This window comes from Nuphar pumila, chromosome 9 (genome assembly GCF_984573655.1).
Source record: "Nuphar pumila chromosome 9, dmNupPumi1.hap1.1, whole genome shotgun sequence".
Classification (NCBI taxonomy): domain Eukaryota; kingdom Viridiplantae; phylum Streptophyta; class Magnoliopsida; order Nymphaeales; family Nymphaeaceae; genus Nuphar; species Nuphar pumila.
The window spans coordinates 36,031,075-36,055,443 of record NC_143257.1 but is presented as its reverse complement, the minus strand read 5'-3'; the positions used below and the strand labels follow the sequence as shown (position 1 = coordinate 36,055,443).

The 24,369-nt window shown below is 37.6% G+C and overlaps 1 protein-coding gene across 1 annotated transcript; it reads right to left on the bottom strand.

Moving 5' to 3' along the window:
• Positions 1 to 274: 274 nt before the first annotated feature.
• LOC149828557 (uncharacterized) lies at positions 275 to 5,745 on the bottom strand. The gene is made up of 2 exons (XM_090016876.1): positions 5,058 to 5,745; positions 275 to 718 (listed from the first exon to the last, which is right to left on the bottom strand). Exons 1-2 carry the CDS (start codon positions 5,609 to 5,611, stop codon positions 652 to 654), a joined length of 621 nt encoding a protein of 206 aa, XP_089873002.1. The 5' UTR covers positions 5,612 to 5,745; the 3' UTR covers positions 275 to 651.
• Positions 5,746 to 24,369: the final 18,624 nt, after the last annotated feature.

Genomic DNA, 24,369 nt, shown 5'->3' with positions numbered 1-24,369 from the left:
GATCCATTCAGCAGAATCGCATAAAGTATTGATTGTTTCCCCATGGGGTAGTTGGAAAGGGTGATGAGCATTTGAATGTGCTCATGCCTAACTTTCCTGTGAAAGGATACCGTATCTGCATTTATAAAGCATTGCCACACAAAATGGCCGCATACGGTTATAAAAGAAAATGACCAACTTCCATGTAGTGTCCATGTGCAAATTTGTGCACACAATACCACTTTTTGAGCCTACCACCAGTGAATAGGAGTTTCGAGGTTGTTTTGAGCAAATCTGACCCTCCAGAGAGGGTGAGAGATTCAAACTTTGGTAGATATATTAAACACGGAATACATTGATATATCCGAAACTGAAATTAGACAAGACATATACCGACGAATAACATGTTAAACATGGGCTTGTGATGAAATACTTGTACAATACGTGCTCTCTCTCTCTCTCATCCAAAATACAACATTGCTAAAGCACCATCAGTCACTGCAATAATCACCTGAAGTAGTGAAATGATCAACTGAGTAGACGGTGTGATGATTGCTGGGACAAATAATCACATGAAATTTGTTTCATGAATTTGGGAGCTCTCAATGCAGGAGAGAGGTGAGAGTAACCCGAGAAAGCGACAATTAACCCAGAGGCCCACTGAAGGTGGATTTACTGTATGGCACAACTGCAACCTTGACCATTTTCATCATCTCCATCCCCCGATTCATCCACTTCACTGGTAGATCAAAAATACAGTTCAAGTTAGATGTTGCAACATATCTAACTAGAGATATAGTTACTAAACGTCCCAAAGCTGTGAAAAATTTTGACGTTACATTTCACTAGCAGTATGGTATTGAAGCTTCCCAATGGATCGTGCAGTTCTTTTGGATATACTGGAAGCAGGGACATCACATGACATAGCGAAAGTAACACAACATTCATTAAGCTTCCGTGTTTTTAACATGAATGTAAACATCAAATGGAGCAGTTCTTTGAAAAGAGCCAGATAACCCCTATAACAACTTGGAGTGATTTAAGACTAGTCAGTAGTCAGACTGACTTGACTCAATGATGATCCTGTGTGTCTCGGCACCAACTTGGTGAACTCTGTTATATTGATCAACTTGTAGTGCACTAGGTTTAGGACTCTGGCTCTTTTCCCTTGTGGAAGATGACCTTACAATCATTCCAAAATTTTCCTTAATATAGATATGGTTACATGTAAATTGAAAGATGAGACAAGCAGCACTTAACACCGATAACAATGTAAAAGACTTGCTGGAAGCTACAGATTTATCTTTCATCTGATTTCGACAGAGATCAATTGCATTCTTTCATATTTTCCTTGAAGTTCAAACAAAAAAAAATGGTACTGAGAAAAGCAAAATACAACATTAACCAATTGAAGAGCAAACACGAGCAGGTATGCTCTGAGTGAAGAGTTATTAGTTATATCGGAGACAACAACCATGTCAAATGATGCTAATGATTGTTAGCCAAATAGCTATTTATAGCAGTTGATTGAGCCAAATATGCAGCAGAATAGTACTAGATAAATGTGAAACAACAGCTTTTTTGTGTCCTCTTTCTTCAGTTATACTTGCTTCGTCTTTTATTCCTTTAGTTTTAACAAGTGATCTCTGATCACCTTGTGTACTGTTTCTGCTCGTTTTTCTTTCAATAAAATTTATATTTGTATCACCTCCACACGTGCACACACACACACACACAAAAGAGAAAATGGAAAAGGTCAAGCAGTTGCAGGCTTCACAATTCTGAGCACCATGTTAGGGGACAAAAGATATTTGGAAGCAAAATTAACAAGAAACTTTTGGAGCGACACTAATCAGCTACAACCTATGTCACAGTGACATGCTGAAATAGAGGTGTGTCACACATGACACTGACACATTGCAACACGATGTGAAACACCGTGTTTGTTACACCACTATAGAGACACGGTCATCATTTCATGTGCTGTGGCCTTTTAAATTTTAAAACAAAGTGCCAATTCTTTGTACCTTCGTATAAGAGAGAGGGGGAGAGAGAGGGGGAGGGGCAGTGATGTGTCCTCTCTTTTTGTCCTTTGATTGATGCAACTTACCCATAGCCACATACTAGTTTCTGTCAATTTCTCAATCTTTTAGGTTGCAGTTCTTTGTTAGCCTCCACCACTTTGGGAATTATTTGAATTACTGGTGGAGTTAATGTCATAGTTACATATTTTGGTCTTGGTTATATCTCAGCAAGACTCAGGATATTATAAGTTTTCAATAAATCTCAGAAAAAATATTGAGAAAATATCAGCATTTAGAACAATGAGAAAATACACAAAAATATCAGGATTGACCAACTCTACTGACCATTGCACAAAGTATAGTTGATTTTTATTAATGCAATCTAGTAACCACATGCTCTAGGGGAAGTGCTCTTGTAACTTGTACCTTCTTTCTGTAATTCTCCTTTAATTTGCATTAAAAAGAGAAAATTGATTATCCATGTTAATGCACATCTTTGTTGATCAATTGATTAGTGGCTAAAACTCCACCTTTTTAATTAAACAAAAAAAAAAAGTAAACTCTGTAAGATTTAGGTCCCATGTGTGAATAATTTTACATATTTCTTGCATGAGGGTTAAGTTTTTCTTTTGTATTATATCAGTTGTTATCTGCATAATATGTTTCACTTTTAGTACTTTCAAAAATCAATGTTATTTTCTGCCTTAGAAAAGCAAAAGGAATGCAGACCGTTGACATGACTGGCAGTAAATATACAATCAGATAAAGATATGCAATCTTCATTTATGTCATATGCTTCTAACCACTCAGAATCAGAATAACTAATCCCATGTGTTACACAAGACTAAGATTAGCTTCTCTATAAAACAGATAAGGATTATTGAACCTTGTACATCCACATAGCACCCTTATGTCTCTACAGCAGAATCTGAACAAAGGAGAATAAAAGAGCTTTTACTGAAAATATTGAGGTAAACTGAATTCATACCAGAAAAAAAATGGGTAAGCAGAGATTGTAAGCAAAATACATGGAATGATTTTGGGGTGCAAGTCATTTTTCTTCTCGGTCTATGTCTGTCTGGTACAAACTTCTAAAGAAATCACAAAACAATAGAGTTTGGGCTCTTTTCCAGACATAATTTCACAATTATGGTCCTGCCAAATTTGCCTCTACAACAGATATAAGGGTGCATGCTTCAGACTCAAGAAAACAAGAGTAGCAAGTAGGATTTCCTTTTGTGCTCCTTCAATAGAAACTTGAAAGGAAAAGAGACTTGAGAAAAAAATGTAAAGAAATGGATATTTTATATATGGATATTCTAAATGAAAAAGTTTGCTTCGCTTTTCCTCTCTCTTGAGAATCTAGTCAAGAATGATTGCCCTTGCCACTATTATTGAAATATTGGAAAACACAACCTTTTCATACTCGAGAGATTATAAAGAAAAGAATCTCCTACCTTAGCTGCAATGTAGCTCAAAAGATACTTTGACAAATGCCAAGCCTTGAGGTAAATAAAATTGCATAGGAAGCAAGATAGTGAGTTAAATCAAACAGGATATTACTATTCAAATATCGACAAGTCTGACCTTATCCTTCACTCCACATGGGAGCCCATCCTCATCATTCTACATAGATCAGATGCTATTAACATTCTTGGCCCTCCATTCCCACAATACATGTTACCATGTGACAGAATGCTCCTTCAATATTGATCGGAGTTACTGGATCTTGGATAGGTGGGAAGCCCACTTCCCGGAAACTTGCTTCGGAAGCGTGATACTCCGCGCTTTCGAAACTTGATGAGAATCTCGATCTCCCACGCTTCTCCTATGCTTTCCACATGCTTCATCTATTCTTCTTACATGTTCTCTCACTCTACTTTTCATGTTTTTTATGTGTTTTCTCTCATGCTTCTCACTCACTTCCATGTGCTTTCTCTAAATTGGCAGTCATCATTTTTAGATATTGTTAAAAATTTAGTTCTTACACTAAAAAATCATGAAATTTAATAATAGTCACTTTTATTTGTGTTTCATTTTGATTCTCATTCAATTCTTATATTTCATTTTTTATTCCTCGCTTCCCACTTCTTATAATTTAAAATGCATCGCTTCACGCTTCCGGTTCCCGTATCGTTCCCGTTTCCGCTTCCTAGTAAGGCAACCTTGGTATTGATAGCACCACAAAACGACTTATTTATATGCTAATTTTAAATCCAGAGTCAAAATTCTCCACCTACTCAGTTCCACATTCTCAATTCTCCCCTAGAAAGAAGGTAATTGAAATTTACATCTCATGCACTTTATCAGCAATGCACATCTAGTGAAAAACATATTTCCAACAGCTTGGCACAAAACATGCAAAATCCAACTGGAGTTAGCACAGGGAAGCATTTACCTTTCCATTTCCATACTCCCAGTTCCCCAGTGACCTACTATTCCACCAACACCCTGGATCCAAATTCCGTACACAGCCTAATGTCCTCAGAACACTTCTATTACACAGCCTAATGTCCTCAGAACACTTCTATTTATCCAAATGATAGACCAGTAAGCAGTCAATTGTAATTCACCAATCAAACCAGTAACAAGTACCTACTTGAACTAACAAGCACCATCTGGAAGTCTTTAATTCATAAAAAAAAATCAGCTGAAGAAAGCCCACAAATTTTCAATGAAATACTGAACTGCAAAAGTGCTCCACACTTGCTATTGGTTCTGAAACTAACCAGTTGGTCAACACAATGCTTTTATTAGCAAGCAATATGAAATGAGACCTATTACAAAATCCAACAAGCAAAAAATATGATGCTCGAATTCCCAATTCCTTATCTCATATAACAAAAAAAAGGACACAAACACCCCAAATTCCATGCCCTATTCACAGAACCCATATTTGCATCAAAAGCAAGCATGAAAAAGAAAATGAAAGTAAGAACCTTTCCGACTCGACCAGATCAATCAGATCAGCAACACACAGAAACAATAACAATAAATCTGGAAAAGAACATAAATATCATAATTCTTTGATTAAGAAAGAAAGAAGAACGGCACCTTGGTTCGAATTCTCTGATCTCGATGAGCTCCCGACCGCAACCATCCGTCCACTGAACTTTCCTCTTCACAGCATTACCCTTTACAGAACTCTCATCCTCCACCCCACTACCATCCTTGGCAACAACAACACCATCACCAACATCCTGCAATGGCTTCTTCAGGCTACTCTTGAGGAAAAGCTTCGCACCCAATTGGTCGACCCCATTGGCGACTTCGCCGGTCCTCCCGGACGGCGAAACCGACGGGCCGTCTTGCTGAGCCACAGGCTCGACCTTGAGAGGCAGCCCGCCATCGAGGCCCGGAGACGGGCGGCCGAAGCAGAGGAATGGGGCGCAACCCCGGTGGGTCTTGGCCCGGTTCTCGGGTTGAGCCAGCGGGTGGGCGGCGGTGTTAATATCGTCCTGTACCAAGTGAGAGTGGTGGCTCCAGGGCTGCACTCTCATGGGTCTCTCATCCCTCTGCCCCCCGATCCCGAAGAGCAGGAAGGTGAGACCCTTGGAATATCCAGATGCAGACGAGGAGATGAACCCTCCTTCCACTGCTAAAAGCATCACCCTTTTCACATCTGATGTTTGGCTCTCTCTCCCTCTCTCTAGAATGAGAAAGATACAAAGGATATGAATGCGCTGTCCACTGCTAATAGCATCAAACTTCTCACATCTGACGTTGGTGCTCTCTCTCTAGAGACTGGGGAGAGGAGGAGCCAAAGTTGGATGTTCTTGATGGCTCGGGAAGTGAGGCAGAAGAGAGAGAAGATGGGGGCACCGCGGTTGGATCAATCATTTCAGGAGGACAGGAAGGGGCAGGCTGTCAGCATAACACAGGAAGAGAGGGGGGCACCCACCACATTATAGCAAATTAGCAAAAGAAAAAGCTCTTTCGTAACTGGAAAGAGCAAACAAATTTCAAAGAAATAATTACAAATAGGGATGGCAGTGGACCGGGGCGGTGCCCTCCATCCCCTCGGTTTTGATTTTAATCTCCATCCTCGCTTCATATCCTCCATCCCGGGTCCAAACAGGGTTGAGGTGGAGGGGGTGGGTGGCGAGAGCAAGGCGAGGATTGAAGATGGGGTAGGGTGGCAAAAAGCATAAGTCCATCATCGCACGGGTTTTGATTTTAACCTCCATTCGCATTTCATGTCCTCCATCCTCAATTCAAACTAGGCGGGGCCATTTTCCCCTGTCTACTGCCATCCCTAATTACAAAAAGCTTATGGAATGGATGTCATTTGACCAGGGTCTCCGTGGAGTTATCTTTAAAAGGACCAAGTACCAAAGTGGTAAACTTTCTCTCTCTAAAGAGTTTCAGGTTCACCGTTGCCTACTTAACAAGCTAGAGACACCACGGGCTACACTTAAAATCAGGTTGGTCGACTTAGTTGTTTTGGTTAGGGATGGCAGTGGGGCGGGGGACAAGGTCTCCACCCCCGCTCAGCCTCAAGATTTTATCCTCCACCCCCGCCTTCATCCCCGTTTCATGTCCTCCATCCCCGGTTCAAACGGGGATGAGGCGGGGCGGGGCGGGGATATTGCGGGGAAAAGTGGTCGGGGCGGGGTGGGGAAAAGTGCACGTCCATCCCCGCCTCCACCCCTGGACGGAGATGGATTTTAACCTTCGTCCCCGCCTCCATCCCCGTTTCATACCCTTCATCCCCGGTCCAAACAGGGCGAGGCAGGGCGGGGCTCCGCTTTCCCCCGGTCCACTGCCATCCCTAGTTTTGGTTGTTTGCTCAAGTCTTTATTTTGAGCCCAAGGGCTTCACACAATTAGCTAAGTGGGTTGGTCTAAGGTGTTCAAGATCGAGAGTTTGATACTCGGGGTATGCGTCTCTTGCTGAAAGAGCTAGCCGATGGAGAGACCTACTTGGTGGACAGGAGGGATAGTTGAAGGCGTTTACATATACAAGAAGAGATTCACAAAGTCACTTGAGGCCATAATCTTTCTCCAACCCTTCTAATGGACAATTTTGTTCATTAAAACAAAAAGGTTTTATTTTAGACCTTATTTAAGATCATTATCATCACAATCACGAAGCACCAACTTTATGAGTCATGTTTCTCTATTCCTTTTTCACAGTCATAACTTCGGTCACCTTGCAATTCCATACATCACCTCTCATTGCTTCCCTTCGAAACTCTATTTAAGAAGATCATTTTACAAAAAGGAAATCAATTAAGCAATTTTCTGTTGGATCGTATTTCGGAACACACAGTTTCACAATCATCATCATGATATAAAACATTATATAAATCATAATATGCAGCAGAATACAAATCATGATTTTCAGCAGATCGAAACAGAAACAGGGAGCAGACATATCGGGTTCCGCATTACACCAAAATCCAGACGCACGCAAATAAATAAACAGTTGCATAGAACACAATAAGAACAACGAAAACATGTTAATACTATGTAAAAGGCTACGACATACGGAAGTACTCCCCTTAGAGAAGATTCGCCCCCACATACAGTGCAAACAGGGTCCGACGTCCTTCCCCAAGATGCAATAGCCTCGACGATCAGAACTGGTGCACTCCGACGGATCGTCCTTCGAAGACAACCTCTACGAACCAAAGTTGCAAAAAAAAACCCTTCAGGGAAACTCAGAAGAGAAAGAGAGCAACAGAGAAAGAGAAAACCGCAAAGCAGAGCTCTTCTCCAGAAATCAGTGCGTCTAGGATTTATTATAACCCCAGCCCTAACCACGCTTTTATAACCCACGAACGGTTACAAAGCGTGGAAGGAACCCGTTACAGAATCCGAGGAGACGTGACCCGATAACGGAAATCGAAGAGTCGAGATCCGTTAACGAAATCCGAAGAGCCATAATGGGCACGGACTACGAGGAGTCGTGACTCGTTATCATTTTTCATAACCCGTTAAAGAATCCAAATATCCACAGAAACTTTGAGCAAAAAGATACTTTGGTCTTGATTGGATATGGCCCTAAAGGGCCAATTACCCGAACCCGAACTGGCCCGGCCCGGCTCGACACGGCACGGCAGGCGGGTGCGCGCGCGCGTGTGTGTGTGGTAGTCATCCCAACCTCTTGTTCTCAGGAACAAGTGTAAGAGTTTACATGTGGGTTATAAAGCCCACAACAAACTCAAACACCATCAATATGGGATTATTCAACATCATCAAAACCACTTTTTCCAAAAAGAAGGAAAACAACCCACGTTTCATATTTGAATTCTCTCTCCCCTTCCTTCTTACACCTAACATTCCCCCACAAATTCAAAAATTGAAACGAGAGGAAACCAAGATGCAAGATGAGACAATCTGCAACAAGACATATCATGCTTTCAGCAATTATACCTTCTGGTTTGAACCACTACCTTAGTTGACTAACTTTACCCCCACAAGAATGAAGTGAACTGAAGTCTTGAACTTAAACCTTAGGTTTATGAGTATCCATTAGCAACAACACGATAAAGGTTCCGGTTGTAATCTTTAAGGGCGGCGCGATAAAGGCCATGTGCCGAAATCCTGTTTCATGAGTGACTTCAGGAATAACCCAATTCCTTAAATTGCGGCCACACAGTCACACTCATATAGGTGAGCTACTATAGAGATGCACTGCTAACATCTCGCCTATAAGGCTTTGAACTCATTCAGAGTTTTAACTATTCCTTAACTAGCAGCTACAATACCTTTCCAGAGTAATAAGGGGAACAAACACAGATACATAGTATCTCATAAATAAGGTGCTATCCAGTTCACCCTACAGCTTGTTATTACCACATTGAACCTACTTTGTGGGATCTCCACTCAGATAGGTTGGGTTGCTACTGTAGATGAACTACTGATGAGTTTCAGTCTCATCCCCTCTCTAGATTTCAGGACCAATGACTTATCTAGTCCTTTCGTTAATGGATCAGTTGTGTTCTCTTTGGATCCAACATAGTCCACAACAACCACTAACTGAGACACCAGTTCCCTTACAGACTTTATTCTGACTTAGATGTGTCTCCTCTGCTTTTAGTTATATTTTGTGCTTTTAATCTTTGCTATTGTGGTCATACTGTCACAATGCATAGATATCGCAGGAATTGGTTGGTACATTAAAAGAAGTTCTTCAAGAAGTCCCTTTAACCATTCAACTTCCAATCCTGTGACATCTAAAGCACAGAGTTCAGCCTCAAAAGTAAACCGAGACAAGATGGTCTGCTTTACTGATCTTCAGGCGACTGCTCCGCCACCCAAGGTAAATACATACCCTATCATGCCATAACTCTCAGAGTTCATGGCTATCCAGCTTGCATCACTATATCCCTCAAGGACTGCAAGGAATCTCTTGTAATACAAACTCAAGGAAATAGTTCATTTCAGGTACCTAAGTACCCTGCCCAATGCCTTCCAATGAGTGTGATTTGGACAACTTGTGTATCTACTTAATTTTGTCACGAAGAACGAAATATCCAGTCTCGTGCAATTTGCAAGATACATCAAGCTTCTAATAATCTGAGAATACCTTAATTGAGACACAGGAACACCAGTTGTATTCTTATGAAGAGGAACAAAAGGGTCATATGGAGTTGCTACAGATCTCCCTTGGTTATAGCCAAATTTCTCAATTACTTTCTCAACAAAGTGAGATTGAGAAATGGCTATCCCCTCAGCCGAATGAGACAACTTTAAGCCTAAGATCACATTTGCAACACCCATATCCTTCATATCAAACTTACTACTAAGAAACGACTTTGTCTTATTCACAATTCTCATATTGGAACTAAACAATAGAATATTATCTACATACATGCATAAAATATTACAATCATCACTTTTAACTTTGCAATAAACACACTTATCAGATTTATTGACAACAAAGTCAAATGATAAAATAATATTATCAAACTTATCATGCCATTGTTTAGGAGCTTGTTTTAGTCCATATAATGACTTAACAAGTCTACAAACTTTATCTTCATTACCAGGAGCCACATAACCCTCAGGTTGATTCATATAGATCTCTTCTTCAAGATCGCCATGCAAGAAAGCGGTCTTCACGTCCATTTGATGGACCGAGAGATCATAAATGGAAGTCAGTGCAACAAGCACCCTAATTGTGGTCATTCGGGTAACCGGAGAATAAGTGTCAAAGTAATTTATTCCCTCCTTTTGTTTGAACCCCTTGGCAACCAGTCTTGCCTTGTACTTGTCAATGGATCCATCTGTTTTCAACTTCTTCTTAAAGATCCATTTGCACCCAATTGTGAAACTACCACGAGGGAGGTCAACCAGTTCCCAAATGCCATTAGAGACAATGGAGTCTATTTCACTCTTGATGGCGTCTTTTCAATGCCTTGCTTCAGGTGAAGCCATTGCATCTCGGAAAGTGGGAGGATCATCCTCGATAAGGTAAGTGATAAAATCACTTCCCAAATTCTTGGTAATCCTTGATCTCTTACTTCTTCTAGGTTCAACCACTTCCTCAGACTCAATGGGTCTAGGATGAGAACAAAATGGTTCTACCCCCACATCTGTCATTCTTTCCACATGTTCAGGAATGAAACCAGAAGTTGAAGGTATATCTAAAGAAGAAAGACTCTGAGGTACACAAACTTTCATGGAAAATACATCCTCAAAGAATGTAACTTCTCGAACCTCAACAATAGAGTTTACATCTATGCCAGATATCTCAGACTTAATTACTAAGAACTTGTAGGCATAGCTGTTCTCTACATAACCCAAAAAGACAACATCTACTATTTTAGGACCCAGCTTCTTCCTATTGTGCTCTGGGACAAATACCTTAGCAAGGCACCCCCACACTTTAAGGTATTTCAAGCTAGAATTCTCATTTCTCCATAGTTCAAAAGGGCTACTATCCTTATGCTTCTAAGGAACTCTATTCAGAATATGGCAAGCCGTATTCAGAGCATCCCCCCACATATAGGTAGGTAATCCAGAACTCCCAAGTAGAGCATTTATCATGTCAGTTAGGGTTCTATTTTTTCTGTCTGCAATCCCATTAGATTGAGAAGAATATGGAGCAGAAAACTCATGAACTATGCCAACAGATTTGCAATATTTATCGAGTTTATTAGAGGTATATTCTCCTCCTCTATCAGACCTCAATCTTTTAAGTTTTCTACCAGTTTGTGTTTCTTCTTTATTCTTAAAAATAAGAAACTTATCACAAGCTTTATCTTTTGATTTTAGCAGATACACATAATGATATTTAGTGCCATCATCTATAAAAGTGATAAAATACTTTTTATGATTTCTGGTTAACACTCCATTAAACTCACAAATATCTGTGTGCACCAGATCCAATATTTCATAATCTCTAACAATTGTATGAAAAGGTTTCTTACATTGTTTTGCTTGCACACAAATTTCATATTTTTTAGTTTTATCCATGGAATGCTCAGGAATCATTTTCAAGTTCATCATGCGTTTCATAGAATTGAAATTCACATGACCTAATCTATTATGCCATAAATCAGATGATTCTATGTTATATGCAACTTTAGACAATGAATCAGAAGAAACATCATTTTCTAATGTATCACTGCAAACATGTTCAACACGAAGTTTAAACAAACCATCATCTAAATACTCCTTGCCAATAAAGGTTTCAGAATGTAAAATAACAACTTTATTACATTTAAAGTTAAATGCATAACCCTCTCTAACAAGATATGAACCACTTAGAATGTTTCTTCTAACTACAGGCACATGGTGCACTCTGTGTAAAGATAGAACTCGTCCTGAAGGAAACTTCAGATCCACGCATCCAATCCCTAACACCTTTACAGCCGTTGAATTACTCATAGTCACGGATCTGCCTGCAGCAGCCTGGTATGAGACAAAGACAGACTTATCAGCACAAACATGCACATTAGCCCCAATGTCAACCAACCACTCAGTTGGCTCATAAACGTGATAGATTTGCGGGTTAACAGAAACATACCAAGTACTAGTCCCAACGACCTCATTCACCATATTGACTTGAGGCGTTCCATCAGTGGTCCCATGAGCTTTGGCCTTCTTGGAAGGACATTCCTTAGCCCAGTGCCCAACCTACCCACAATTCCAACACGGTTTGTTTTTTTTCCTTTTTTTTGGATTTTAGCCTTAGGTTTAAACTGGTTTTTCATTGCAGATTTCGGTTTTTGTCCCTTGCCCTTAAAAGATCTGGTCATCATGTTCACTTTAGGCTGTTCAGTTGGCATCACGATCTGTTTCTGGCTTCTATGCTCTTCTTCAATGGCTATGACTACCATAAGATCATCCAGGGAAATCTTTTCTCTACGGTGCTTGAGAGATACCAAAGTCTACCCAAGACTTAGGAAATTTCTCCACGATGGTCATAACTTGAAACTTCTCAGGAAGTTTCATATCAGCCTCAGTCAAACTATGGAGCAACAACAGAAACTCGTGTGCCTGCTTAGTGACCGACTTGCCTTCAACCATCTGATATTTTAGGAACTTGGCAATCGAGTAATTTTCAAGACCTTGGTCTTCAGCATTATACTTTTTGTCAAGTTGATCCCATAGGCCCTTAGCAGTGGTAGACGAAGAACAATACATATCAAACAACGTGTTGGACAGAGCCAACAATATGCAACCACGACATATATTGTCCTTTTCTTTCCACTCTACTGCCGTAGAGACTGCAGCAGGGTCAGGGTCAGTATCAGAAACTAAAGGGCAGTTGAGTTCCAGAACAGACAACAGCCCTATCGTAGTGAACCAGATCTTCATGCGTTGCTTCCAACGCTTGAAATTCTGACCGACAAACTTTTTTGGCATACCGGACATGTCCACTTTTGGTACAAAAGCGGAAGAGGTCGACATACTTCGTATCTTCTCTAAGACTGTTGGATTGTTTTTCGGATCACACAGTTTCACAATCGTCATCATGATATAAAACATGATATAAATCATAATATGCAGCAGAATACAAATCATAATTTTCAGCAGATCGAAACAGAAACAGGGAGCAGACATGTCGGGTTCTGCATTACACCAAAATCCAGACACAAACAAATAAACAAACAGTTGCATAGAACACAATAAGAACAACGAAAGCATGTTAATACTGTATAAAAGGCTAAGGCGTACAGAAGTACTCCCTTTAGAGAAGATTCACTCCCACATACAGTGCAAACAAGGTCCGGTGTCCTTCCCCAAGATACAATAGCCTCGACAATCAGAACTGGTGCACTCCGACGAATCGTCCTTCAAAGACAACCTCTACGAACCGAAGTTGCAAAAAAAATCCCTTCAGGGAAACTCAGGAGAGAGAGAGCAACAGGGAAAGAGAAAACCACAAAGTAAAGCTCTTCTCCAGAAATCAGTGCATCTAGGATCTGTCGTAACCCCAGCCCTAACCACGCTTTTATAACCCATGAACGGTTACAAAGCGTGGAAGGAACCCGTTACAGAATCCGAGGAGACGTGACCCGATAACAGAAATCGAAGAGTCGAGATCCGTTAACGAAATTCGAAGAGCCATAACAGGCACAAACTACGAGGAGTCATGACCCGTTATCATTTCTCATAACCCGTTAAAGAATCCAAATATCCACAGAAACTTTAAGCAAAAATATACTTTGGTCTTGATTGGATATGGCCCTAAAGGGCCAATTACCCAAACCTGAGCCCGGGCCCGACCCGGCTCGGCACAACACTACACGGCACGACACGGTGGGCAGGCACGCACGCACGTGCATGTGTGTGGTAGTCATGTAGTCATCCCAACCTCTTGTTCTCAGGAACAAGTGTAAGAGTTTACATGTGAGTTATAAAGCCCACGACAAACTCAAACACCATCAATTTGGGACTATTCCACGTCATCAAAACCACTTTTTCCAAAAAGAAGGAAAACAACCCACATTTCATATTTGAATTCTCTCTCCCCTCCCTTATTACACCTAACATTTTTGACCTGGAACCTGATAGTTGTTGAGAAACTACATTTTGATGACACATAATATGATACACTGTCATATTTGATTTTATATGATATGATAATATGTCTTCTTGAAAAATGTTATATTATGACTGGATATGTTTTGCCATAAATCTAACGAGTATTTGATGCAAGGATATCTCACCCAAAAAGGATGGAGACCTCCTCTTCAAATACAACCGTGGTGCAATCATACTCCTTGAAGAAAAAGCTTGATGAGCCATGCATTCCTAAAGATCATCTAAAGAAATCGGCTTCCTCAAGATGAAGATTTTTTTCTTCTTTAGAGTCATATGTAACAGAACCTTCAGAAGCATGCATATTGCATATTACATAAAAGTCACTCATTCTCAAAATCTATATTTCATAAAAGTATACGATAGTTTCAAAAAGCTCCTTTTTGAAAACAAATAATTGTACCTTCTTACAACCCTTTATGAAAAAGATATTTTGACATGATTTCAAAAAGTAATAATTGTACCTTCTATCATATACAAGACAACTTGAAAAGTAATGATTTTAAATAAGTACGAAAAAGACAAAACATGGAAATCTGCTAGACAAAGAAAAACAAATGTAATATGTTTTGAAAAGACTTTAGTTACCTTTTTACAACTCAAAGATGTCGACTTACTTGAAGTCATCATTCTCTTTGTAAAACATTAAATACCTCCTCTAAAGATCTTTTTAAATAACTAGTTTAATCCTACTCAAGAATGTCGACTTGCTTAGAGTCTTCATTCTCTCTGTAGACATTGAAAAACACATCATAAAGAAAACTCTTGATATGACTATGTACAAATAAAGATCTCAAAGCATTTATTGTACTTACACTCATTTAAGTAAAGAAGTGACAATTTTTAAATAAAATACTTTAGTACTACAAAACATTAATTAGTATAAAGACAAAACTACATGATGGCCTACAAATCCAACGTTCAATGTACTATTGTAAGAAATAGACTTTTTACATAAAATATATCATACCTAAGAGGTTACAACGACTAGTGTACCCTAAATATTACTTTTATGGAAAGAAGACTTTTTCGTAAATCCATAAAGATGTTTTTTGAAATGACTTGACATCTCACATCCCAAAAAGACTATAATTTCAAAAAGGCAACGACTATTTTTCTAAAGGCTATATAAACACAAATCAAATAACTTATTTGACATGGATATGTGAGCTTACAACGAGAAAAATTCCTATTCGATATTTGAAAGAGAGCCTAGAAAAAGAAAGAGAAAAAGTCAAGAATAGCTCTTTGACAAAGATTATCTTCTGAGTGAAAAGAACAGAACATTCTGAGAATCCTTCATTCGTGCATTCATATCATTCTGAAGGTTCTATAGGAAGTATTGTAACTTTCTGTTATTCACTGTATTTCTTCTTTGTTGAAAGAAGTAGACCTCTGAGAAAGAGGGTGTTGTCCTTCTCTGTTGAGAGAAGAAGACCTCTGTGAAAGAGGGTGTTTCCCTTCTCTGTTGAGAGAAGAAGACCTCTGTGGAAGAGGGTGTGCCCCTTCTCTGTTGAGAGAAGAAGACCTCTGAGGAAGAGTGTGTTGTACTATTTATCCGGTAACTCGGATGTTATAGTGGAAAGCCTAAGTGATTTGCTTGGGGACTGGATGTAGGTCAGGGTTTTGACCGAACCAGTATAAATTCTGTGTTTATGTGTTGTGCCTTTATCGCATTATATTTTTAATTTATCGATCTATTTAGTATTTCACTATTCACCCGCCCTCTAGTGGAATTTCATTTGGTATCAGAGCAGGTTTGCTGGTTTCGACATAATAAGTCTTCCAGCACAAATGGCATCTACCTTTTATGCTCGTGATATTAAAGGTCAACACGCATCTCGTCCTCCTTTCTTCAACGGCTCCAACTATGGATACTGGAAATGCAGAATGGCTATATTTCTCAAATCCATAGATTTTGCTGTATGGAAAATTGTTGAGCATCTATACACATCTCCATCCACAAACTATAACTTATGGTCTGATGAAGAAAAGAAAATGACAAATCTAAATGCAAAGGCTATGAATGCCTTATATTGTGCCATTGATCAAAATGAATTCAATAGAATATCTATATGTGAATCTGCATATGACATTTGGCATTCTCTGGAGGTTATTCATGAAGGAACCAACAAAGTGAAAGAAGCCAAAATCTCATCTCTTGTTAGAAAATATGAGTTGTTCAAAATGAACAAAGATGAACCCATCACAGAGATGTTCACCAGATTCACCAACATCACCAACGATCTGAAATCTCTGGGTGTAACTCATTCCCAGACATATAAGGTGAAGAAAATCTTGAGATCTCTCACAACTGATTGGGAGAAAAAGACTACTGCTATTGAAGAAGCTCAAGATTTATCCAAGCTGACCCTGAATGACTTAATAGGCAATCTTATGGCCTATGAAGTCCATATGAAGGAAAGAAGGGAAGAGGAACAACCTTTAAAGAAAACTCTAGCCTTCCCAGCTCTTTCTGAGAATGAGGACTCAGAAAAAGAAACTGAAATTGCGCTACTCACCAGAAAATTCCAGCGCTTCATGAGAAGGAACCGGCTTCCAAATAAGCACAAGGAAAGAAAAGACCCTAAGGAAGATTCCATGTGCTATCAGTGTAATAAGCCAGGTCACTTGAGTTGTGACTGTCCTCTTCTCAAAAGAAAATCCAAGACTGAGGAACCAAAGAAGAAGTTCTTCAAGAAAAAGGCTTTGCATGCTCAATGGGATGATTCAGAACCATCCACAAGTGAAGAGTCAAGCGATGATGAAGCAGAAATTGCCAACATGTGCTTCATGGCAGAAAGCTCTGTAAGTGAATCCCTTGATTTCTCCTTTGAAGAACTTCAAAATGCTTTTCAGGAACTTTTTGAAGAATCAAGGAAAACGATTCTCAAAAATAGACATTTGAAATCTGAAAATCTAGAGCTTATCTTAAAAAATGAAAAACTCAGTATTGAAAATTCTGAGTTACAAAAGAAAAATTTTCTGATTACTTCTGAAATCTCCTCTACTAGCTCTAAGACTAAAAATCTGCAAGTAGAAATTTCAGAATTAAAAAGTAAAACTGAGAACCTTATGAAAACGGTTTTCAAGTTTACTAAAGGAAAAGAGAACTTGGATAAACTCCTATCCTCTCAAAAAGTCTCTTTCTACAAGAATGGTATTGGCTACTCTCATTTCAACAAACCTTCTTGTATGAATCAAAAGACCACTTTTGTCAAAGGTTCTTCTGAACCTAAAAAGGAGTATTATATTTTTAATTCCTTAAACTCCTCTAAAGTTATAGACAAACCCAAATCCAAATTGACATGGGTTCCAAAGTCTAACAAAAAGGGACCCGACTGGGTACCAAAAAAAAGTTTTACTTAATGTTTTGCAGGCTCCAAAAAAGAAGAACAGATGGATACTAGACAGTGGATGTTCAAAACACATGACAGGACATCCAGACCTTTTTGCTGTTCTTCATCATAAAGAAGGAGGAACTGTCACATTTGGAGATAACAACAAAGGTTTGATAATCGGTATTGGTAATATTGGCAATATTGATAAACCTCTTATCAAAGACGTTCTCCTTGTTAAAGGCTTAAAACATAACCTTCTAAGTATTAGTCAAATGTGTGACACAGGTTATAATGTTAGCTTTAATCATGATGCATGCCTCATAGCAGACACCAACGAAAACATCATCTTAAAAGGTATAAGAAGAAATAATATATATGAATTATACCTAGAAAACATTACTGAACATTGCCTTATAGCTAATAATGTCACTCAACATTTATGGCACATGAGAATGGGTCATGTCAACTCCAAATACATGTCTAAATTAGCTAAAAACAAGTTAGTACGTGGGTTACCTAAAATATCTTTTAAAAAAGATTATTTTTGTGATGCATGTCAACTAGGAAAACTGTCTAAATCATCTTTCAAATCAAAAAATATCATTTCAAGTAAAAGACCTTTAGAGCTTCTCCACCTGGATCTTTTTGGTCCTTCTAGAGTATCAAGTCTTAATCATAATAAATATGCTTTTGTCATTGTAGATGATTACTCAAGATTTACTTGGGTAATATTCTTGAAAAACAAAAGTGACACGTTTTATCAATTTGAAATTTTATGTAAAAAATTATAAAATGAAAAATCTTGTTCTATTCTGAAAATCCGTAGTGACCATGGAGGAGAATTTGATAATGAACTTTTTGTAAATTTTTGTAACTTGCATGGCATTTCTCATAACTTTGCCTTTCCTAGAGCTGCACCTCAAAATGGTGTTGTGGAAAGAAAAAATAGAACCCTATAGGAATCTGCTAGAACTATGCTCCAACATAATAATCTTGCTAAATCTTTTTGGGCAGAAGCTGTTAATACTGCATGCTATATAACAAATAGAGTTCTTATCAGACCCTTATTAAATAAAACTCCCTATGAATTATTCTATGACAGGACTCCAAGAATAGACTATTTTAAAGTCTTTGGATGTAAATGCTTTATCCTTAACACAAAAGATAGCCTGGATAAATTTGATGTTAAATCTATTGAAGGCATATTCTTAGGATATTCAAGTTATAGTAAAGCATATAGAGTTTTTAATAAGAGTTCATATACTATTGAAGAATCTATGCATGTCAGTTTTTGTGAATCTATTGATCAATCTATTCTTAAGCAGACTAACGATGATGATGTTGAAAGTACAGATTTATTCCTAGATAACATAGCTAAATCTAATGAAGATGATCATCAAAGAACATTTGTTGAAATCAGAGATCATCCTCAAAAGCAGATTTTGGGAGACCTGACCAAGGGGGTTCAGACTAGAGCTCAGCTGGAACGTATTGCAAACATGGCATTCATTTCTCAACTTGAACCAAAGAAAATTGATGAAGCCATCATTGACGAGTTCTGGATGCTAGCCATGACTGAAAAACTAAATCAGTTCCAAAGAAATGATGTGTGGGATCTTGTACCGAGACCAAAAGATCATCAAATCATTGGGACAAGATGGATCTTCATAAACAAGCTGGATGAAACAGGTAATGTCATAAGAAACAAAGCAAGGCTAGTGGCTCAAGGATACAACCAGGATGAAGGTATTGATTTTGATGAAACATTTGCTCCTGTTGCTAGACTTGAATCTATTAGGATGTTTTTAGCATATGCAAGCTATATGGATTTTAAACTATATCAAATGGATGTTAAAAGTGCCTTTCTAAATGGTTTTATAAATGAAGAAGTTTATGTAAAACAACCTCCAGGCTTTGAAAATGAACAATATCCAGATCATGTTTTCAAACTAAAACATGCCTTATATGGATTAAAACAAGCTCCTCGTGCTTGGTATAATAGACTCAAAATCTTTTTATTAAAAACTGTTTTTTCTGTAGGCAAAGCAGACTCTACTCTATTTGTGAAAATAGTGAAAAATCATACCTTAATTGTTCAAATTTATGTGGACGATATCATCTTTGGATCTACTAACAACACTCTCTGTGAAGAATTTTCTAAGTCCATGCAGAAAGAATTTGAAATGAGTATGATGGGAGAACTCACCTACTTTCTTGGACTGCATATTAAGCAAACCAAGGATGGAGTTTTCATCAATCAATCCAAGTATGCTCATGAACTTCTAAAGAGGTTCAACATGAACTCAACTGCTTCAAAAAATACTCCTATGAGCACAACTACTGTTTTGGACAAAGATGAAGATGGTAAGTCTGTAGACACAAAGGTATACCAAGGTATGATAGGATCACTACTCTATTTAACTGCTAGCCGTCCAGATATTATGTTCAGTGTTTGCTTGTGTGCTAGATTTCAGTCAAATCCAAAAGAATCACATCTTAAAGCTGTAAAAAGAATAATGAGATATTTAAAAGACACAGTTGATTTTGGATTATTCTATTCAAAATCTTCTACATTTGATCTAATCTCATACAGCGATGCTGACTTTGCTGGAAGTAAATCTGACAGAAAAAGCCCAAGTGGAACATGCCATATGCTAGGGCACTCACTAGTTTCATGGTTCAGTAAGAAAACTGGGTATCCTTATCTACTACTGAAGCTGAATACATAGCTGCTAGCCTAGCATGCACTCAAGTCATCTGGATGAAACAAACTTTAAAAGACTTCGGTTTAAATTTTAAAAATACAACTATTTTCTGTGATAATACTAGTGCAATAAATCTATCTAAAAATCCTATTTTACACTCACGAACTAAGCATATTCAAATAAGACATCACTTCTTAAGAGAACAAGTCTTAAACAACATAATTAAACTTGAATTCATACCCACTAATCAACAGTTAGCAGACATCTTCACTAAACCATTGAAACATGAAGACTTTACACGAATTAAAAGAGAATTAGGAATATGAAAATTAAGTGACTTATAAATTAATCACACTTATTAAGATTAAAACATCCTATAAGTTATGTTTTTTTCTCATCGATTGTTTGTATACATTATTTGTTTTTGTTCCCACCATTTAAAGTCAAACTATGTTTCTATATTCACGTATACTCTAAACACTTATAAAAACACATTCATCATGACACATTCTTTATGTTTTTCAACTTGTCATCTTTCAAGTACACATTAATAATGATTCCTTGTCCTATTTCCTTTCACTCATATCCATAAGAACTATTTATATTAAGTAAAAGCTATCATGACATTGTTCACATCTCTCATCTCATAACACCTTTTATCACTTTTGTCCTCTTGTGAAAATCTCTCTTACAATAAGATAGTCGAACTTCAACATGATATCGTGTTCGTCACTTATTTTATCAAACCTTTAATCATTGTTCTTCTTTTCTTATTTTCAAGTGATATATCGCTTTTTCAGGACTTCCTTCCTCAAGACACCTCATTAAACCATATGTAAATTCAATCTCTCAACTTGCCTATACGTAACTCAAACAAAGAATAGCATGTAATAATGATAAAACCACACTTAACCACTTTTTGAGAAATCTTGCTTTTCAAATTTGAGTCATAATCGAGTGTTTATCCTTCTTAGTTTTTTCACCACCTTCTTCAAAAGTTAAGTTGTTATATTTCACGTATAGTTTTACTATATCATTTGTTACATCATATCTTAAGTACAATCTATTTTTATCTTGTCATCCTTCACACCTTTTTATGAAAAAATTATTATAAAAACTCTTTTTCAAAAACTTGTCCTCCATTCTTTCTTTTTCTCTCTCTCCATCTAATTCGAAGTGAGCCTCCATCCGTGACCACTACATATTTTAAGCTTATGTACTCCCTCCATTAAAACCATGTTCTCTAAACAAAACATCAAGTCGTATCAATCATAACTTTACTTTATGTCATACATCAAGTGATTGTTGTCCTTTATGACCTCTATGATCTCTCTCTACAAATTCGTATATTAGATCACCCTTCTTTATGACTATTCACACTCCTTCCACGCATACCTATAAAAATACTTCTTAAATAAGAAATTATTGCTTTTCACTCATATGTCCTTGTTTGTCTTATTCACATCTCATTCTTCACGTATTTAGAATGCTTTTTCATAAAGTAAAATTTTGTATAAAAAGTTGCTTGTTTTATTAGGCCATTATTTTCTTCACTCCATAACTATTCTTACATCTCTTCACTTCACGAAAATCTTTAGAGTATTCACCTTCTTAACTTTATTCATTCATCACACATGAAGTCCAATAGGACACTCCATACTCAATACATGACACATCTCACAATTCGATAACTTCTCCCATAGAAAAGTTTTTCTCTTTATAGAAAAGTTATTCAAAACTATGTCCTTCTTACACTAATATAATACACTATCTTCCAAAATTTGATTTGATTTATCATTCACAAGCTTCTCAATCCACAACTCACGTATTTCTTTATTCAACTACAATCTAAAAATCATTCACTTCAATTGTCATTCATTTCTTATCACAATTATTTTCTTCCTTCTATTTAATAGATTGGTTCACCCCTCACCAAATTCCCTACGAATTTCTCTATCTTCTTACAAAGTACTACTCCTTCCAAGCTTTTCTTTCTTAGTCTCTTTTTCCTAAAGCTCTTGTAATGGCTTCTTCCTCAAACTATGTGATCACTACCGCCGATCTAAGGTTTCCAGATCTATTTCATCACTACAACTCACTTTGCTCACGTCCAATTCATGAAGGTGAATTGGTTCACTACGAAGACTTCGCATCATTTGACCTCGAAAGATCTCTCCCCGAATTTAAACACTTACTAGGATCTTCATCCCAAGCTGCCTACTATCCCAAACTTGTTCGACTCTTCTACACAAATCTTTTCACCAATCATAACCAAACTACCATCACCACCAAAGTCCGAGGATGCATGATTTTCTTCAATGCTTCCTCACTAGGCAACATTCTCAACCTTTCTTCCACCGGCACAGATCTAACTAACATAGTACCACTCGACCACTCGGTACTTCGAAAAATTCTTCTCAGTAACCACTTCACACACCTTCCCTGGCACATGAGCAATCTCCAACCCCATGCTCAACTGCTTGCTCAAATTCTTCTCCACAATCTCTATCCCAAGCCTCCTCGCAAGGGATTAGTGCCAAGAAAAATCTCTCTCCTCCTCTACGCAATTTTCTGCTCTACTCCGATAAATTGGTCCAACATCATCTTTGCCCACTTTATTCGCTATAAAAAATTCTAGCATCTTCTTTTTGGGTGTTTTATAACTCCCATTTTAAAATTCTTCAAGGTCCCCCTTCAAAATGAAGTTATCCTCTATCTCAAGCAGATCCTCAATACTACTTCCTTCAATCCAAGGTCCCTGCACACTGCCAACCACGGCTCTGACGAAGCAGATCCCTCATCCGAATTCGATTACCTTTCTGCAATCATGGATGTCCAACAAACTCAGGATCTTATACTTCGGAATCAAGCCTCGATGCAGCAGACCCTACAAACCCTCCAGCAGGATCATGACGCCCGAACACCAATCATCTCCACCTTCGGAGTAAACTTATTATTTTGGAATGTAATAACTTTATATTATTTTGGCCTGTAATAACTCTGCTTACTCTGATCCCCTTCTTTTTGTCCATGACAAAGGGGGAGAAACATTTGTCTCCATTATTGGAGAACAATACTCTCTTTGACATTTTTCAATAATTTTATGATATTATGCATAATGTCTTTTTGACAGGGGGAGCATATTTTGTCATCATCAAAAAGGGGGAGAATGTTGAGAAACTACATTTTGATGACACATAATATGATACACTGTCATATTTGATTTTATATGATATGATAATATGTCTTCTTGAAAAATGTTATATTATGACTGGATATGTTTTGTCATAAATCTAACGAGTATTTGATGCAAAGATATCTCACCCAAAAAGGATGAAGACCTCCTCTTCAAGTACAACCGTGGTGCAATCATACTCCTTGAAGAAAAAGCTTGATGAGCCATGCATTCCTAAAGATCATCTAAAGAGATCGGCTTCCTCAAGATGAAGATTTTTTTCTTCTTTAGAGTCATATGTAACAGAACCTTCAGAAGCATGCATATTGCATATTACATAAAAGTCTCTCATTCTCAAAATCTATATTTCATAAAAGTATACGATAGTTTCAAAAAGCTCCTTTTTGAAAACAAATAATTGTACCTTCTTACAACCCTTTATGAAAAAGGTATTTTGACATGATTTCAAAAAGTAATAATTGTACCTTCTATCATATACAAGACAACTTGAAAAGTAATGATTTTAAATAAGTACGAAAAAGACAAAACATGGAAATCGGCTAGACAAAGAAAAACAAATGTAATATGTTTTGAAAAGACTTTAGTTACCTTTTTACAACTCAAAGATGTCGACTTACTTGAAGTCATCATTCTCTTTGTAAAACATTAAATACCTCCTCTAAAGATCTTTTTAAATAACTAGTTTAATCCTACTCAAGAATGTCGACTTGCTTAGAGTCTTCATTCTCTCTGTAGACATTGAAAAACACATCATAAATAAAACTCTTGATATGACTATGTACAAATAAAGATCTCAAAGCATTTATTGTACTTACACTCATTTAAGTAAAGAAGTGACAATTTTTAAATAAAATACTTTAGTACTACAAAACATTAATTAGTATAAAGACAAAACTACATGATGGCCTACAAATCCAACGTTCAATGTACTATTGTAAGAAATAGACTTTTTACATAAAATATATCATACCTAAGAGGTTACAACGACTAGTGTACCCCAAATATTACTTTTATGGAAAGAAGACTTTTTCGTAAATCCATAAAGATGTTTTTTGAAATGACTTGACATCTCACATCCCAAAAAGACTATAATTTCAAAAAGGCAACGACTATTTTTCTAAAGGC

Coding starts and splice junctions, on each gene's coding strand:
- LOC149828557 (XM_090016876.1), bottom strand. CDS start 5,611: ATGCTTTTAGCAGTGGAAGGAGGGTTCATCTCCTCGTCTGCATCTGGA. Junction 719..5,057: donor ATCAGAGAATTCGAACCAAG/GTGCCGTTCTTC, acceptor TTGATCTACCAG/TGAAGTGGATGAATCGGGGG.